The sequence below is a fragment of the Triturus cristatus genome, chromosome 1_1 (genome assembly GCF_964204655.1).
Source record: "Triturus cristatus chromosome 1_1, aTriCri1.1, whole genome shotgun sequence".
Lineage (NCBI taxonomy): Eukaryota > Metazoa > Chordata > Amphibia > Caudata > Salamandridae > Triturus > Triturus cristatus.
In genome coordinates this window covers 1,208,314,345-1,208,332,873 of record NC_140579.1, presented here as the reverse complement: position 1 = coordinate 1,208,332,873, position 18,529 = coordinate 1,208,314,345, and the positions used below count along the sequence as shown (strand labels likewise).

Here is an 18,529-nt window from a genome sequence, read left to right as displayed (position 1 = left end):
GAGTTTCCCAATGTGTTCGGTGATAAACTTGGGAAATATCAAGGGTTTGAGCATGTTATAAAACTACAGGAGAATTCCATTCCCATACGGCACAGAGTGAGAAATGTCCCCATTTCATATAGGGGGAAGTTGAAAGAGATGCTAAAAAAATTATGCGAGGAGGGTATCATTGAGCCGATAGTCTTCTCCATGGGTTTCTCCGATTGTAATTTCGGTCAAACCTTCAGGGGAACTTAGGTTATGTATTGACTTACGCAGTTTAAATCGTGCAATTTGGGTAGATGCTCATCCTCTCCCTAATCTGCATGAAATGGTGTCTACCTTAGCTGATGCGCAAGTTTTCTCTTGTATTGACTTGGCAAGTGCGTACCACCAAGTTGTCCTTGCAGAAGATTCAAGGAATTTAACTGCATTTATAACACCCGAAGGTTTATTTAGGTATTGTCGTATGCCTTTTGGCCTTGCAAGTGCCGCTTCAGTATTCCAAAGGTTGATGAAAGAGACGCTTGAGGAACTACCGTGTGCCATAGCATTCCAGGATGATATTTTAGTCTATGGAAAAAATGAGGAAGAGCACGATGCTAATTTGCATAGGGTATTAGCCGCCTTATCTGATAAAGGTCTCACTCTCCGATTGGACAAATGCAAAATGAAAGCCAAGGAGGTAGAATATCTAGGACACACCATCAGTGGAGAAGGTATTAAACCCAAACGTAAACACATTGATAGTATAATTAACGCACCTATTCCATCTTCAAAAGAACAACTAGTTGCGTTCTTAGGATTGATGGAATTTTAGGCGAAATTTATTCCCAATTACTCAACTAAAGTGGATTGTTTTAGATGTTTATTGAAGAAAAATGCAAAGTTTGTCTGGTCAAATGACATGTCCGTTGCTTTTGAGGAGCTAAAAAAATTCGTTGTAAATGCTCCATGTTTAAAACCATTTGTGTCTGGTAAAAAATGTATTATTATGGTAGATGCTAGCAATCTGGGATTGGGAGGTGTGTTAATGCAAAAGGAAAATGGGAAAGAATGGATTGTAGGGTATGCTTCAAGGGCACTAAGGGAAGCTGAAAAAAACTATTCAGTGATAGAGAGAGAACTACTTGCGCGTGCAAGGGGTGCTGAGCATTTCAGGAGTTTTATTTGGGGCACAGAATTTATCATCAAAACCGACCACAAACCACTTGTATTCTTAATATCCCCTGGTGGAGGTCAATCTATGTCTGCAAGATTAGCTAGACTTTCTTCAAGATTACAATCTTTCCGTTTCCGCATTGAATATGTACAAGGTAAGGCAAATATGCATGCTGATTGCATGTCTAGGCTTCCCATTGTCTGTGACGACAAATTTTCAGGAGGATGATTGTGAGGTAGCCTTCTCTTCCCGTGATGTTAACTTGATCCGTGGTGGAAAATACAATTTCTGCGAGGATGTGTTTGTCAGAAATGAGAAAAGATGTTGAATTAAATACTGTAAAGGAGTACGTTCTGCAAGGATGGCCTGAACAAAGGAAGTTGTCTGGAGACATGATGAGTTTTTCTAAGATTCAGAATTAATTAGCTATTGAAAATGGACTAATCATGAGAGATGACAAAATCATTCCCCCTTTTGCTTTAAGGGATACAATTATAGGTATTGCCCATGAAGGACATTTAGGCATTTCTTTCACTAGAAGACGAATCAGGGAGTCATTTTGGTGGCCTGGAATAGATTCTTCAGTTGAACATTTTGTTAGATTGTGTCCTCAATGTTCTATTAGTGACAAGCCAGCTGTATCCTTGCGCGCTGAACCACATCCTGTTAGTCTCCCGGTTGGCCCTTGGAGAAAATTAGGTTTGGACATCATTGGTCCATTTCATGTTTTACCGAATAGTGAAAGTTTTGGAATCGTCCTCATAGACTATTTTTCAAAATGGCCTGAGGTAAAAATGGTTAATGAAGTAACTTCACATAAAGTCATTGAGTTTCTGGATCATATATTTTGTAGAGAAGGGATTCCACAAGAAATTGTCACAGACAATGGTCCACAATTTACTAGTAAGGAAATGGAATCCTTAATGATGAAATGTGGAATAACTCATAGAAGAATAGCCGTATTCCATCCTGAGGCTAATGGTCAGGTTGAACGCTTTAACCGTGTGGTGAAGGAGGCTATACAATTATCTACCAATAGTGGCTTAAATTGGCGAAATTATTTGCAATCCATGCTCTTAACTTATAGGACATCTCTAATTCTGTCACTCTCGTTAGTCCATTTGAACTTCTAAGGGGACGTAAACCGATTACCAGGTTAGTGCCTTGGTGGCTTAAAAAGAATTTAAATGAGAATGATAATAGAACCGTTGTAGACTATAACCTGGTTAAACACAGAGTTAATGAGCATAAGGAGAAGATGAAACTTGTCATGGGAAAAAAAAAGGGATTGCTTCTAAGGCTAAGCTGGTTGTTGGTGATTTAGTTTGTTTAAGGAAAAAAGAAGGTGTGTCTAAGGGTTCTCATTCCTGGTCAGACCCCAAGAAGGTAATTGAAGTCTTCAATAATGCTGTCAGAATTGAGGGTGGTAGTGTTTGGAATTTCAACAGAATTTCTATTTTTAAAGGGCATTTTCAGACACTTAAGGATCCTAATGAGAATATTTCTCGTGATGTTGCCTATGGGGGTACTACCAACAAACAGAAATTTCTTCATCCTATGAAGAGCACTGATTCCACCAGAAGTGTGCGTGAACGTCATGTTCCTGAGAAATGTAAAGATTATGTTGTAGGATGAATATGTAAAAAAAACAAAAATTAAGGGGGAAGATGTGTTACATATGTTCATTGTTGTTATGCTCAGTGTTGTCACGAGCGTCTTCTTCTAAGCGCTCGTGACTATATTACTGTGGAGTGTTTACTTTTGGAATGGACTGTTGGTTCGGGGATTTACGTTGTGGGGGTTCGGGACTTAACTGGAGAGCCTGGAACTGAGAAGAGGGAATAAACTTTACTCCTCGACATTACTCTAAGTTTACGATGTATTATTACTGAAGCGTTCCATATTTGCTTATCTTACAGCCCCCAGGGGCCCAAAACCAGCCCCCTCCCTAGCGGCCCACCGGGGAAATGCCCGGTGCCCGTCACGGCCCTGATAACCAGCAAACGCCCCCCCCCCCCAACTTTAACATTCAGCCGCCATGGACAGCAAAGGCAGGGGATGCCACGGGCAGCGTAAGGCCTAGCTACACCACTGTATAATAGATTTCTTTGGTGTGAAGGCTTCATGGTACTCTGCACTGGGGACGGGACAAAGGGAAAGGCCAGTATCTTAAAAACTACTAGTTGCGGTAGAGACCTTCTACTTCAAGAGGGTCTTTGTTTTCCTGGGCACTTCGTGGTAAGGGTTAAGCGTCCTGGAAAGGTTGTGTTTCATTCTGTTTACTCGAGTTGAGATTTTAAGCTAGTCTGTTTTAGTCAGAGTCTGAAGGACGTGGATTCACATTTTTAATAGGTGACACTATTAGGCCATAAAGGATTTACAAAAGTTTAAAGATTAAGGCAATGAATGCTGCCCCGTGACACAGTTTTTGTGGAATTCCCAGTGCAGAACAAAATATAATCATTGGTGCAGGGCTATGTAGTAAGGTTATATTTCAAATGTGCACTAGGCTGCTACCAACCAGGCAGTCACCCATCACTTATCAAGGAGGTTTATTCCTTGGGGGCAAACCGACATGGAAAATGTGTTGCTCCCCTGCTCGGCAGCAATATGGCTTTGCTTTGCTGAGTAGCACTTAGAAATGGCAGCATGTTTCTCTCAAAGGGTCACAGACCACCAGTTGTAAAAACAGGGGTGGCTGCTGCCATACATAGGTCCAAGCTTTTGTGCTTCATCGTGTGTCTAGGGTACGTATTTTAAATTCAATGGCAACTTGTAACTGGCTCCTAAGATTAAGGCAGAAACCAACACTTGTTTATTCTATGGTCATAGTAAGAAAGTGGGTTATTAATTGAAGTTCATGGGATTCCAACCACCACTTCCCTCTCCCGGGGGCTGGCCGAACAGTCTGGCAGGGCTGGTTTCTGTTCCCAGTCCGGCCCTGCTGGCGATTCCAGCGACCGCTGCCCTGCGACGGCCGCAGATAAGAGCGGGGGGCTGGGGTGGGGGAGGCTGCCGCCACAAAACTTGTGCCACCCGAGTCAAACCGCCCCCTCCTCCCCTTTTGCTACACCACTGCTAGTATGACGGGTAGATCAAATTATATAAACTTGTTTTGTGCTCCAGTCCTGATTAAAAGGTGCAGTGTAATCTAAAGGATTTGTGGGGCTCCAGGCCAGACATATTTTGGGGCCCTCGGTTAGGAACAACTTTGAATTTTATTACCTATTATCTCTGAATTCCTGTTGATGCCACACAATACTGAATTATATGCAAAACCTTTTGACATGGGCTCACATAAAAATAGTTGAATATGTGGGGCCATAAAAACCCTCACATTGACTCTGGTTAGAGAGAAGGACAGAGTCAGAAGTAGAGGTAGGCAAAGAAAGGGAGAGATTTTGAGATACAGAAATAGACAGGCGTGACATAGACAAAAGACTCCCTTCTCAGAGGCCCCAGGCAATTGCCTACTTAGCCCACGCCTTAAAACGTCCCTGATAAAGATGGCAAGAACTTTATCTCTCGCCCATCGAGGCATCAGTGAGTCCTTGCTGTTGGCAGGGTCTTTGACAGGAGACATAATACATTGCCCTGTCCCGGAGGGCCCTGGTTACATTAGGGAAACCCCATAATATCTGTAATCTTCAAAGGAATTCGTTTTCTGCCGCTTCATTCAATAGACAGACAAGAGCTGTGTTTCATCTAGTGCTACACTTAAACTAACTTTGGAGCCAGATTGCAACAATGAAAACAACAGTTGCACGCTGACTGCAGGTCTTTGCACAGTGAGACTCCAGTCCTGCGGTCTTGCGAGGCTGGGCGAGGTCTGCGCATGCACCTGCATTTCAATAGGCAAACACCCGCCTATCTGTAAAATCTATTGGGGGGGTCATAACTTTTGAAATATATGTTCTCTTTTTCTAAGTGTGCACTAAAGATCTTTTTTTTATTTTTTATTAAAACAATCCCATTGGGCATTGACCCTAAATGGTTGTTATAGCTTTGTGTTATATTGTATCTGATATCAGTCATCAAACCACCTCCGACGAGTCAATCTTTCATTGCTCAACCACAGCAGCAACTGCTAAGGCAAGGGAAGGAAACTATGTAACCATTCTAGTCCTAGTACCCCCGATCACGGACCAGTATGAAGAACATGCATTATCACCTTTGAACCTGCTGGATGCTCCTTACAGGATGCTGACAAAAAGATTGAGAAACGTCCACAGAACATTGTTCATCTCTTGGGACCAAAATCGGCCCACCTTTCCACATGGTCTGTACCTCTTTAATGTTTAGTGTTCGTTAATCCGCAGCCATCAAGTCCAAATGCTGTTATTTCTTTTTTGCGTACGGAAGTAACATAGCCAGATTGCTTTCAACGTTTGGCAGGACCAAGAGTGGTTTTCATATAGATGGTTTCCTTTTGTACTGTCAAAGACACGGTACTAAAATAGGAACGGTGGTGTATGATACTACATTCTGTCTGCAGAGGTGGTATGCAATGATCTCTCCTTATGTTTTGCTGGACTGTGGCCTCCAAGTAGGAGCTTACAATGCTGTGTTTCTAGTCCTCCTTTTCACAATGTTAAAGGGCTTGTTTTCTGTGTGTAGAGCACGCTAACCTCTATGTACTGTCTGCAATGCATTGTTCTAGTGTCAGCAGACTCACTTTAAAGCAATGCAAGATCTGTTCTCTGGCTCAGTCGAACTGCTGTTGTTTATGTTGCAACACTATTTTCCTCTACATGCTCTTCTATTTATTTTTTAATCGCACTTTCACCCACTGCTTCACCGATGTGCTTTCCAAGTTGTCTCTTTCACACAATATGTTATTGTTATGCCTCAATCCGTCACACAATGCCGCAAAGGCGTTCTGTCATTGTTGTCCCTAGTCCTGCTGCAGTGGGGGGGGGGATAGTTAGCTGGGTAATTACAAAGAGTGTTATGGCTCTCTCTACAGGATGGTGTGATACTGAGATTTTCACATTGTTTTAGTCTCCTTTGTATAGTGTTCCAGTGATGTGTCTTGTTTCTCTATAACACTCTGCCCATTTTCTACTCAGGCCCTGGCTCTGATAGAACTTTACAATGCACCTGAAGGACGCTACAAACAGGATGTGTACCTGCTGCCGAAGAAGATGGGTGAGTGCTAGATTCAATGGATTTGTTAAGGGCTCTAGGGCACTTACTATTGTGAGAGAAGATATGGACGCCTGTGAGACTTTTACACTCCCTGCATGGGGCTATAAATTTTATAGACAGCCCTGGTGGCATACACAAAAGTCCCTTTTACAGGGCCTAGGTACTCCTATTCTAGGTCTAGGCCTGTTATACCGGACCAAGGGAACTTTTATTTAGGGCCCTGGTTGCTGTTAAACATACCTCCTATGCATGACATAAGTGGCTTTGGGGGGCTCAAATACAGCATCTAATGGTCTCTTGGCTGAGGAGGATTGCCTTTATGTTTTTTATTGAGCTCCTTCTCCTATGCTTACTGATGGCTGCCCACTGGACACATGCTCTCGCCTTCCTTGTTGGATGATGATGTGTCAACTGCTTCCATCCTACACCTGGCTCCTACTGAAACTGCTGGCTGTTTATGAAGGTTTGAGTGTAACTGCTGCCACCTTTTACATTGGGCCTTGTAGCATAAGGGCCTTGGAGAATAGCCGATTAATGTACCAACAGATGACCAGACTTCATTGAATGCAGAGGTTCAAGCCCCTCCCTTTAATAGATTCAATGTATCCTGGATGTCAACATGCATGGGTGCTTGTATAACACCAGCTGCCCTAGAGAGCCTGCTGCATTAGAAAGTGCAGAGGGCACAACATTCCCCAGAAATCCCTAAATAGTCGACAAGGTCCAATCATTTGGAGATCAACAAGACCTATCCTGCAGCTTGGCAGAGGGAGGGTGGGAAGGCCAGATACAGTAATGTGAGCCTTACGATGGGTCTCAGTGGTTAAAGACTCATCCCCACTGCCTGGGGCAGGACTATCCCGTGGAACGCTTCCTTATGGCATGTTGTTAGAGAATATTATTTTCATTCCATTTGATATCTTCAGAGATATCTTCTGTGCATCTGGGTTCAGACCTTGGAATGCATACACCAATGTACGATAAATGTAGCTACTGGATTTTATTTATGTAAACTTATTGTGGCTTGATTGCCGAAATAAAAGATATTATTATTACACCATCATAGGACACTTAGGCAGTTTTATGAATTTTTTTGATGAAGTTGTTCTGGGTGCAGTCAGATTCCCTCTTAACACCATCATACTGATAAACGTTTGACCCAATATGACAAGTGAAAGTACTTCACATGGCATCCAACATTTGCCTCCCAGGTGTCAGTCATTGATAGGGAGAAGATTGTCTTTCCATATGTCCACGGTGAATGTTTCTGTCACATTGCTCATATGGTCGTTGCTAGCAATACTTCTTCACTTGTCATCTGATTCATCCTTGGAAGTGATGATCATGTGTGATGTGCGGGAATAGTACTAGCCACAATTTACCCAAGTAGCACAATTGCTGTTGGGGTTCATATGTAATCCCTTTGGAACTGTGTAGCTGAGCTAGGCTTCTTGCTTTCCAGCAGTTTGTGATGTCTTGTGACTGTTGTCATAAGTTGCTCCTCTCAGTTTGCATGTGGCTCGCCTAGAGTAATTACAAAGGAGAATGAGATATGCTTCTAGATACGATTTGCAAGCCTGCACCTAAAGAGGGGAGCATTGTATTCCTTGATTTCTTTAAGGAGCACATATGTGGCCAGTAGAGAGGGAGATGATGTATTTACTTAAGCCTGATAGCCACACACATAGAGTACAACAAACAAGAATTCAAAAGTAAAACGTTAACATTTTCACCTACAAATATATGGAAATTAATTAGTTAAGACTTGAAAATACTATGTCAAAAAAAGATTTTACAGTTTCTTGTCCAAGAATGCAAATAGTTATTAATTAGGCTTTTGCATTCCTTGGGTCTTCTAACAGTTACTCCGTTGTAGGGGTGACGGTTCTCTTTAGTTTTCCTGCCCAGACGGTGTAAAGAGCCACCTTCTTTAGCAAGAGCTCTGAATCTGTCCTGAGGCATAACAGTGCCTCCCTGCACCTTCTTTGGTTATAGTTTAAGAACAGTGGTCACAGGATCTGCCTTCAGAGCTCCAAATTGCGTGTGCAAAGGAGCATACATTGTTGGACTGTCTTTTGACCACCTCAGCTTGCATGTACATTTGTCAGTGCTGGTTGTGCTATTTGCCCAGTTTTTGCTGAATGCAACATTGGTAATAATCTGAGTCTACATTTCAGACATAGGTTTCGTATTGCCTCAGGGACTAAGATTCTTAAATAAGGTTCATAAGAAATTTAGGGTTTGATGGCCAGGTGTGATTGCAGTAGGTGCCCTCCCCTGCCCCCTCATCTCTCCCCCACATGTGTAATCCTCATGCAGGCTCTTGAAGATCTTAACACTGTGTGTGGTCATTGTACTGGTATTGTCCCAAAAGTCTGGGCATCCTATATATTATTTTAAGTTGTGTGAACGTGGTCCAGCCAGGGGAGTTTGGCCAACCCATTCTTTTCAAGGATGTCCACAAGGCTGTGGGTCAGTATCTTCCACAACCTGGGCACTTAATCTTTCCTCCACTCTGGAGAACTCATGAACAACCACAAGCAAATGCATTCCTTTCAGCTGGTGCTGAAGCTTCTACTCTACTGAATGCTGCCGGTCTTTCCACAAGCGAAGTGGCTTAAAATATGCACTTTACGATTTCCTCTTCCACTAATGGGTCCACTCCAGTGAACCACACCAAATATGCTTGCTAGACTAGCCCAGTTTTACTATATTATTGGCTCTTGATAATAACTCTTCTTTACATACCAATAACTTTCAATGTATATTCATACGCTTCAAGGGTATTTGTATTCTGGGGGTTTTGATTACCCTAATAGTTTATTTGATCAGCTTTTACTGTTGTTTGTAGGTACTTATTCAGCTGTGTGTGTTGTACAATCTCGGATTCTGGGTACTACGAGTGTCTCGCCTGCCGCAATCAGCAATATGTTTTTATCTATCTTAGCTGTCTTATTGCTCTCCAAGGGTTAACCACCTTTTGGCAGAATTAACTCGCACACTGATATCCGTTTCTTGCCAAGGGCCCAACGCATGTGTACCTACCATTGAAACAGTGCTATCAAAATATTTGACAACCTTAATGGTGTTGGCAATGAGTAGCCGATCCTGTAGTCGTCATCCTGTATAGCCGCTAGCACATGCAGGCTGACATTGAACATGAGTTCTGTTACCATCTCTGGACCAAGTGAGCCATGGTTGTTTCAATTAATAGCACATTTTAGTGGACTGAAATGAACACCTGCATGACAAAGCTTTGATGGACTCTATTTATGTTAGTTTATTGAGGTTTGAGATGAACTACCCAATCTAGTTTCCCATCCTCCAAAATCTTATCACCTTTGGGATTCTCAATGGGACTGTCATGTCCTAACCAGGTTGGCTTTGGCTTCATTGGATATGAATATGTAAGTGAAGAACTGTAGACTTTTTCATGAATATATATTGTTCAATACAATATCAGAAGATTTTCTGTGAGCTTTTGCAGACTGCTCACAGTTGGTCATGGTGTTTTATTTTAGATGTGCATAAGTAACAATATTTTGACTACATTTACAAGTCAGGTAGGCCAGAATCTCTTGGATAGTGTACTAAAGTTATTTGGCCACAGAAGATACTGAGAGCTCAAGTGCTTGAACCATCACAGTCCCAGATGTTTGGACAATGTGATGTTCTCTATCAGGGAATCTTTATTGATTTTCAGAAATGGAATGTTTCTGCGTCTGTGCATGATCGTGGGACACATTCCAATAGGTAAAATGTTATATGATGATAATAAGCTCTTAGAAGTACATGCAGAAATAGACATAATTTTCTGTGTTTAATTTTAGAGAGTGAATTAGAATCCATTTGTCATATTATACATTTCACTTGCAAGAAAAGTCAATAATTGAATCTTTATTTTGGGTGCCATTTTCGGTAGGTTTTAGCCAAATGTAATTGATGATGAAAGCAATTTCCTTCTAATTAGTTCTTTAAACAAAGATATAAAATATTGCCTTCTCCAGCAACATTTCCTGTATGTGATGCTTTTCATAAATGAAAATGGTACCTATTGAAATATATCCAAGATCCTGCACATAGGTGGAGATGTTGTAATATTTTTCAATTCAGAGAAGATACTCAAGGTGAATAGTAAGAATGGAAAGCTCTTCCTCCCGAGATCAGATCTAACCCCATTACCGCCTCATTCAAAAAACAAGTTAAATGGTTACTCTTGAATGACCATCTACAGCAATAGTCCCGAAGCCACCTAAACTAGCTTTTATTTCCTGTTGATACTCTTTGATACCTCTATCAGCGTTGCAATTTTGTTTCTTCACATGCTTCATAAGATTTGTTGCTCTTCTGGTACTTGTTCTTGTATTTATGCTTGTTAAGGTCCTTTATGGTGTTGTATTCATGCCTCTACCTACTTTCGGTTCCGCTCCTTTGTACAGCGATCTGATACCCGTACGGGTCATGTTCGCTCTTTATAAAACTTTTCAAATAAATAATAAACTAAATGACTGAGGTCTAACTTGGATAACCACTTTGCGTCCTTCATGCCTTCCACAATGACACTTATGGTATATGCGATGAGCTTTTAGGGGCCTCATGTTCATGAAGATTCTGACCGCTTATGGTTACTTTACCTTTCTGTTGACCTGGTGTGTGAGGGTCATAGTGCTGACCTTTCATTTTCTGTATTGAGTCAGTGTTTTCCATCTTTCTGAGATCTTCCACTTTGCCCTATGCAGGATGGAAATCTGTTTTCTCTTAGGGCTACTGGCTGAACAGTGTCAAAACTGTGCAGATGAATCTCCATCTGGCATTGACTTGTGACCGCAATGAAGAAAGACTAAAAGTGTTAGTTATGTCATAAAGGTCACAATAGTGTACACTGAATACTAAATCAACGAACTCTAATGCAACTGCATAGCTGCAACTAAGCAATGCGGCCAATACTTGAACAGTCATAAGCACCTTGACAACTGCCTCTATTCTGACTCTTGGCCTCAAAGATGCCGTTCAGACGTTTTGCTCATGCATCTCCTTCAGTGTAGAGTTTTGTTGCTCCATCACTCAACACATCTCTAGGATTCTACTTGCTTAGTTGTTTGAGGGCCATCACATTGAATGATCAGTGAAGCCATGACACAGAAAGCAAAGAGGCTCAAGATATCACATCACCTTTCTCAAATGCCTTTTTGCTCTGTGGTGCTGGAAAGGAATCTACTCTTTTGATGAGGCAAGTATTCTCATAGGGTAAAAGGAAAAATGAATCACCTCGGATCTTACCATGTTGCCTAAAAGCCCCCCAATCACAGTAAACATATTATGACTTAATATGATGAATGTCTGCAAATCCTGACCCCCCACAGCATGTATTCTTACGTGCCATCATCACCAACACTAATGGGTATTATGGGTCAGTATCAAAACTGAGGTTGACCCGATTGAGGCCCTCATTTGTTTACCCCAAAGCCATCAACCTCAATCACAAAGCCATCAATCTGTTCCCCTAAAATCTCGATGCCAACCACAACCAGCTCAATATCAACTAGAACCATAAGGTCAACCAGAGCCAGTTCAATCAGATGATCACTGTCAACCGTGATTACTTCAGTGTCGTCCAGACTCTCATTGTCAGCCACAACCAACTCTATGTTTACAGCTACCATCTCAACAGTCTTAAGACTTTATATGTAGTAATGACTTGGAACTCTTTGCTAGATCTCATACTGTTGGGCCCCTAAACTTTAGGTGTGCTATATGTTTGAGAAATATGCCAGAGAAAAAGTGAAGGGAAAGATTTTGGATTGTTGAGAAAAGTAGAGCATCCCTCTACCTTGGCCATGCTAATTAAAAGTGTACTCAGTAAATTCTAGAAAACTCTGGCACTCATCAAGAGAGTAGTTAAGGGCTCTAGGATTCCTTGCTGAAAGGGGGACATTCAGGTGTTTTTCTCTGTGACCCCTGGAGGAGCCAAAGAAGAAAATCTGTACAATGCCACTCCAGGAGCCCATTTGTGATGCAGCCTCTAATCTCAAGTCTACATTTGAGCAGTAGCCACTGGTACCATCTAAGATTGTGTGATAGTGGTGACTGCCAGGAGAAGACCCATAAGAGCTTCCTCATCATCCTCTGTTCTCGTGACACACAAGATATGAAAGAACAAGTTACCAACCTTCTGTAATGCACCTTTCTGAAGAATACTCTATTTAACTGCTGATTCCTCACATTAGAATACTTCCTGCCAGACTGGATCCTGATACTTCGTCTAGCAGTACTCCCATGGACCACTCAGTGTTATGGTATGTAGATTTGTAGAGTACACTAGCACCCAGGAGGTTATCCTGGCCCTGAGCATGTGTGAATCTAGCCAGACATAGGGTCTAGTGAGACTGCTCAAAAATCCAGATCTTCCACTTCTTGTGGAATTCAAGAAGTAAGGAGGAGGCTCTTAAGCTCCGTGCCACTCTGCACTAGCTCCGTACTGCCCCATAAGTGATGAAGTAGAGCTGCAGAGAAGAGCCACCACTGCATGCAGACATCAATTTCTTGCTTGTGTCTTTCCGAGCCCTCGGACGCGGAGCGTGAACAATGTTTGGTACCAGTGTGCAGATTACTAACTTGGAACCTTTTTAGATGTTAAAGGTAAGTAACTTGTTCGTCTGATAGATACTTCTAAACTCAGATTCCTTACAATAGAATAGATTCCAAAACAGTGCCTCTCGAAGGTGAAGGGTCTGTGGAGTGGGCTCGGACCAAAATGTCTTGCAGGACCAGATGTCCCTCCCACCGGAACTGGCTGTCAAGCCAGTAGTGCTTTATCAATGTGTGCTCTGATGTGTACATGGGATGGCATGGTGAGCAAAATAATTATAGATTTAACCCAGATCTGTAATTGGGGGTGAATGTTTGACAATGTTCAGCATTCCATCCATCATCTTCTGTGTTGCTATAGTTGCCCTAGGTGGTAGGGGTATGCTTATGCTAACAAGTGAATCCCGTGCTCATTATGCCACTGGATTCAAGCTAGCCTGGCTGATGAGGGGTGATTTCCCGTAACCAGTCTCAGGATGCTTGTTTTCCGGTCCAGGGAGGACCTAGTCTGGCAGTTCAGGCAGGGCTGTTCCCATGGGGAGCAGGGTCAAGACTGATTTGCATATGGCTGGGTATAATCTGGGGTGGCATTTGAGCAAAATAATGATGGATTTATCCCAGATCTGGGATTGGGGGTGAATGTTTGACAATGCTCAGCATTCCGTCCATCATTTGTTTGTGTTGCGAAAGTTGCCCTAAGTGAAAAGGATATGCCCAGACATGGGTCCTGTGCTCACTATGCCACTGGATTCAAGCCGGCCTGGCTGATGAGGGGTGATACCTGGAAACTGGTCCCAGGATGCTTCTTTTCTGGTCCAGGGAGGCCCTGGCCTGACAGTTCGGGCTGGACTGTTCCCATGGGGAGCAGGGTCAAGACTGATTTGCTTATGGCTGGGTCTAAACTGGGGTGGCATGGTGAGCAAGAAAACAATGGATTTCACTCCGATATGTGTCTGGGGTGAAAGTTTCACAATGTTCAGCATTCAGTCTATCATCTTTTTGTGTTGCTATGCATGGACTGATGCCCATTTCTCAAACTGGCAGATATCAAGGACAGGCACTCTGTGCCCAGGGCTGGCTTTAGGGTGGTGGACTGATGCAACTGCGCCGGGCGCTGACCTCAGGGGGTGCAGTGTTTCAAATATATAGTATGGATTTAAAAGCACCTGCTGCAGAGTACCTTGCCTTCAGCAATCTTCAGGCGACAATAAAAATGTCGAGATAACTCTGATGATTAATGGACCCGCTGGAGAGAGATCAGAGTTTTCTCTAGTGGAAGTTTTGACTCATTCACGCAGAGGATTAATATGCCTAATGCAAAACACGTATACCATGCGGATCACAAAAAAGCATATAGTTGAGTGGGTTACTGCTTTTGTCAGAGAGATGTTTTTGTTACTTGTAGTTCATAAGTTACAGTGTTAATATAGCACAGTAAACTATTAACTAATCCAAGAGCTGCATGCAAAGTGCATGGTATAGGTAATAAAGTTATCTTTTTTCCAGACTTTCATTATTCGAATGTTGCTAAAACGCATTTGTTTGGTTAGAAATGCATTCTTAATAGTAAGACCAACCCCAACCGCTGTTGTATTTTGAATCCTGAGTTTGTGCTTCTCCAAACCAAACACTCTTTATATATAGTGCCCACTACTATTTATGACGCATGATTCATACACCTTGTAATCCTCATTGTTTTATGTAACATTTACTATAGACTGATTTACATGTCTATGATTCATTAGTTCTGTATAATGTGTGTGTGATATAAAGTGTTCTTATACCCTACACTGGTATGAGTAGTGTAGTGCTATCAAACACTTGAAATGCATGTGGGAGAGAGGCTATGGAGACATGAGGGGCATTGTTAGAGGGTGGTAGTGAGGGAATTTGTGGAGAAGGAAGTCATTGGGGGGGACCAGCAAACATTGTTGCACCGGGTGCCACCAGCCTTAAGGCCGGCCCTGCATGTGCCAACACAGTGGTAACAGCCTTGGCCCTTGTGGAATGAGCTTTCAAATCTTCTGGAAGCTGCTTCCTGGGCACTACATAGCAGATATTGATGCAGAGGACAATCCACTTTGGCAGGGTCATCTTCTACACAGACTTCCCTTTCTTTGGTCCGGATAGCCCCAAAAAATCACATGGTGTACCTCGGAATGAACAATACAAAAGCTCAAAGCCCCTTTTGGTATGCATTAGATGGAGCCTCTCATACACTCTTTCACGGAATCTGGTGAGGCAAAGAACACAGGCAGGGTGAAAGACTGCCCAATGTGGAAAGCATATATAATAAATGGGGTAACCCAACCAAAAGTCCTTGGACCTGGGTTTCGAATAGTACAGAAAACAATGGTCCTGGACCTTTCTTTTTACACAATTTTCTTTGTGAGACAATTTATATTCAATAAAGACTCTGAGCATGCATAGAGTCAGCTCGCGGTTACATAGATCCTGAAAGATTCAAGAATTTAGATGTGCAACAACCATAAGATTTCAACACAGCATATATTTATTTAATCACAAAATTGGATGAACCAACAGATTTTTTGCTTGAATATAGCTAAAAGAAGAAGGAAGGAGAGGTTGCTCCTAGGGAACGTGCGGGAAAAGAGTGCTCTGGTGTAGAGAAATTGAAGGACGGGAAAGGAATCCCAAGTGTAATCAGTAGGCAAAGTAGATACAATAAAAATTTGACTGAAAACAATCAATCACAATAGCCTAGCCAATGGTGGTAAATTATACAGTTACTTAGTTCAGTATAATTCATAATAATAGAGAAATATATCATCTCAAGTAGAATAGAGGAGGACTTGTGGTCCATGCTTGCTGGCGGTAGGGGTCGACGTTTCAACCCGACTTGTGGGCAAGGAGGAAAATTTTGACCTCAGCCTGCGGGTCTTCTTCAGGACAAGGGTTGAGAAGCAACCCATTATCGATGTGGGTAGATATAGCTCCCAGTGTGATCACCTGCTGGTTGGATGCGGTGCAATACCTGTATGGCTCCTCACAAGTCCATTATTAGCCGAAGGTGAAAGAATCCTCATCCGCACTAGAATAGCGGTATGAACCAAGTGAATCGGTATATCAAGGATGCAATATTTTCATCAGCAACTTGCGCTCGTGTAAAAGTATACTCCGAGTGAATCGCTATCATTATTGCGCAGTGTTGGAATCAATCTGCAACTAGAACCGGCGTATAAGATCCTCACACAGACGCAGCACTGTCACATGGTGTACCTCGGAACGAACAATGTAAAAGCTCAAAGCCCCTTTTGGGATCTATTCGATGGAGCCTCTCATACACTCTTTCAAGAGATCTGGAGATGCAAAGAATGCAGGCAGGGTGAAAGACTGCCCAATGCGGAAAGCAGTCACGACTTCAGGTAAGAAGGCCGTCTGTGTTCTCAACACCAATTTCTCTGGAAAAATTGTTGTGTAGGGTGGTTTCACCAACTGTACCTGAAGCTCAAATACACGACGAGCTGAAAAAATCACAATGAGGAAGATAGTCTTCAAAGTCAAGAGACACTGTGAGCAGCTATGCATCAGCTCAAAGCGTGTGCTCCTGAGAAACATTAAGACCAAATTAAGGTCCCACTGTGGCATAACACACAGTTTGGGAGAAAACGTGTCACACCTGGTTATAAATATCATCATAACAGGTGATTTAAACAAGGACAGTTGATCAAGCAAACGTAGAAAGGCTAAAACAGCCAGGAAATAAACGTTTCTAGTGTCCACTGCAAGGCCTTGGTGGACCAAAGACAAAACAAACAAAAGAACAACCTACAGCTGGACTTGTAACGGGTCACTCATGTAGATATTAGACCAGGCCACACATCTGTCACAGTGCCTGGCATAACTAGCCTTTGTGGACAGGCATCCGGCGGCGAGCATGACCTCCAACACTCCAGGCAGCAGATCAAACGCAGTCAAATGCGCAGTAGCAGCCAGTGCAGGTAAGCACAATGGGGTGAGGGGGGGGGATTTGCCGGCAGACGATGGAATAGGAAAAAATAAATAAATAATTCCTATTCCGTTGTTTTCCCTCCCCTTCCGCCCCACCCACTGCTGCAACTGCCACTGCTCAGCCTCCACTTATACAGTTGTTGATTGCATAGGTTCCAGTGAAGAACTCCGCCCTGCTGCAGTGACACAGTATCCTCTCAAAGTGGAGCCTGATCGGGGAACAATGCTTACAATCCAAAGTTCCGGGCACTGCACTCGCTTAGCCCAATCCAGAGCCACTAAGGATAACTTCGTCCATTTAGTTACTGAGCTTTATCCAAACTTGGGGAAGGAGAGGCAGGGACAAGTAGGAGTCCTGTGTTCAGTTCCAGCTGGAATGCATCTCCTTTTGAGCTTTCTTGCGGAAACACCAATGCACAAAAGCTTTGACATTGCACATTCTTGACGGTGGCAAAAAGATCTAGCAAGAGGGAGCAGGAAGTGCACCAGAAACTTGCACCATGGCCTCTTTGAAGGCCTCGATTTACTGCTGTGTGGCCTGGAAAACTATAGGTACATCAGGGTTAGCTATGGAATTACGGAATACCCTTTCCCTCTCTCCTTGGATACATACTGGCGTAATGGAGTTGAGTCCTGCATTCATATGTTTTTGCTTAGACATCGATTAAGACTAACTGGGAGCACTTCAACTGCAAGGTTGACCTCTCGCATGAGATAGGCCCCAGGAACAAGAGCAAGTATGCGTCCATGACCTGGAGCAGGACTTATGCAAGAGTCTCTTCTTATTCAAACAAATCTAGAAGGCTGAAATGTTGATGTAGGATCTTGAAAAATCACCACATAAACGAAGGGAGATCATTTAAACGGTGTGTTCACGCGGCTCTCAGTGCAACATGCCTAGTTATAGCAGTATACCAATCTGGTTTTAGGGCGCTTTGAATGAACATGTGGAGCGCTATAACAACAGATCTTGACACTTTGTGGGGAAGGAGGGCTTTGTTCTCTTTGCACATGACTCCGACAGCTTTTTTCACCAACCCGACTTTTCTCATGTTTTTCATGTTTTTTTTAAATTTATTTTTTCAGCAAACACTCTTTTTGTACTATTAAAGTATCATGTGTTCTTTATTCTGCTAGTAAGTCATATTAATGCCTTTATTTACATGGATAGCGACGCCTGGGTGCCATTATCCATGTGAGTTGATTGCGGTAAAAAAAAAGATAGGAAAACTAGCTTCCTGATTTTTATGGAGGGGAATAACATGCATGATGCACAAGCTTTTGGTGATTTGTTGAGCTGTGCGTCTAAACGAAAGTGTTCTGTTTAGACAAAGCCTTTAACTTAAAATTATTAAAAATTAAACCATTCTACAGAAAAAAGTTGTGTCTTGGAAAATTCTTCCTGCTCTCCTTGAGGCCATTGTTACTCCCCTTGTACACGCTTAAGATGCAGGAGCTGAGTCCGTGGTGCGCAAAATACTTACAGAATTTTGGGTAGGGCCTGTGCAGACATCTGCATCCGATTTTTCTGTAAAAAGCACCGTTTTTGGAAACGTCCTTTAGATTTTGACATTTTGTAATGTCGCTTTGCACATTTTCAACACTTCCTGCAGATTTTCTACATATGCCTAAATGTCCAGATTGAGCGATCACCTAAGGAAGCATCAGAAAGTAAGGAGG

General features: G+C 42.6%; 1 protein-coding gene across 6 annotated transcripts in view; it reads left to right on the top strand.

Annotated features, from left to right (window-relative positions):
• The window catches only part of LOC146871841 (S-adenosylhomocysteine hydrolase-like protein 1), an 879,643-nt gene that overhangs the window by 635,022 nt on the left and 226,092 nt on the right, over window positions 1-18,529 (top strand). For all 6 annotated transcript variants that reach the window (XM_085651895.1, XM_085651882.1, XM_085651903.1 and 3 more), the window contains one exon: window positions 6,211-6,289. In XM_085651895.1, coding sequence (XP_085508021.1) covers window positions 6,211-6,289 — 79 coding nt within the window. The remainder of the gene's footprint in view (window positions 1-6,210; window positions 6,290-18,529) is intronic.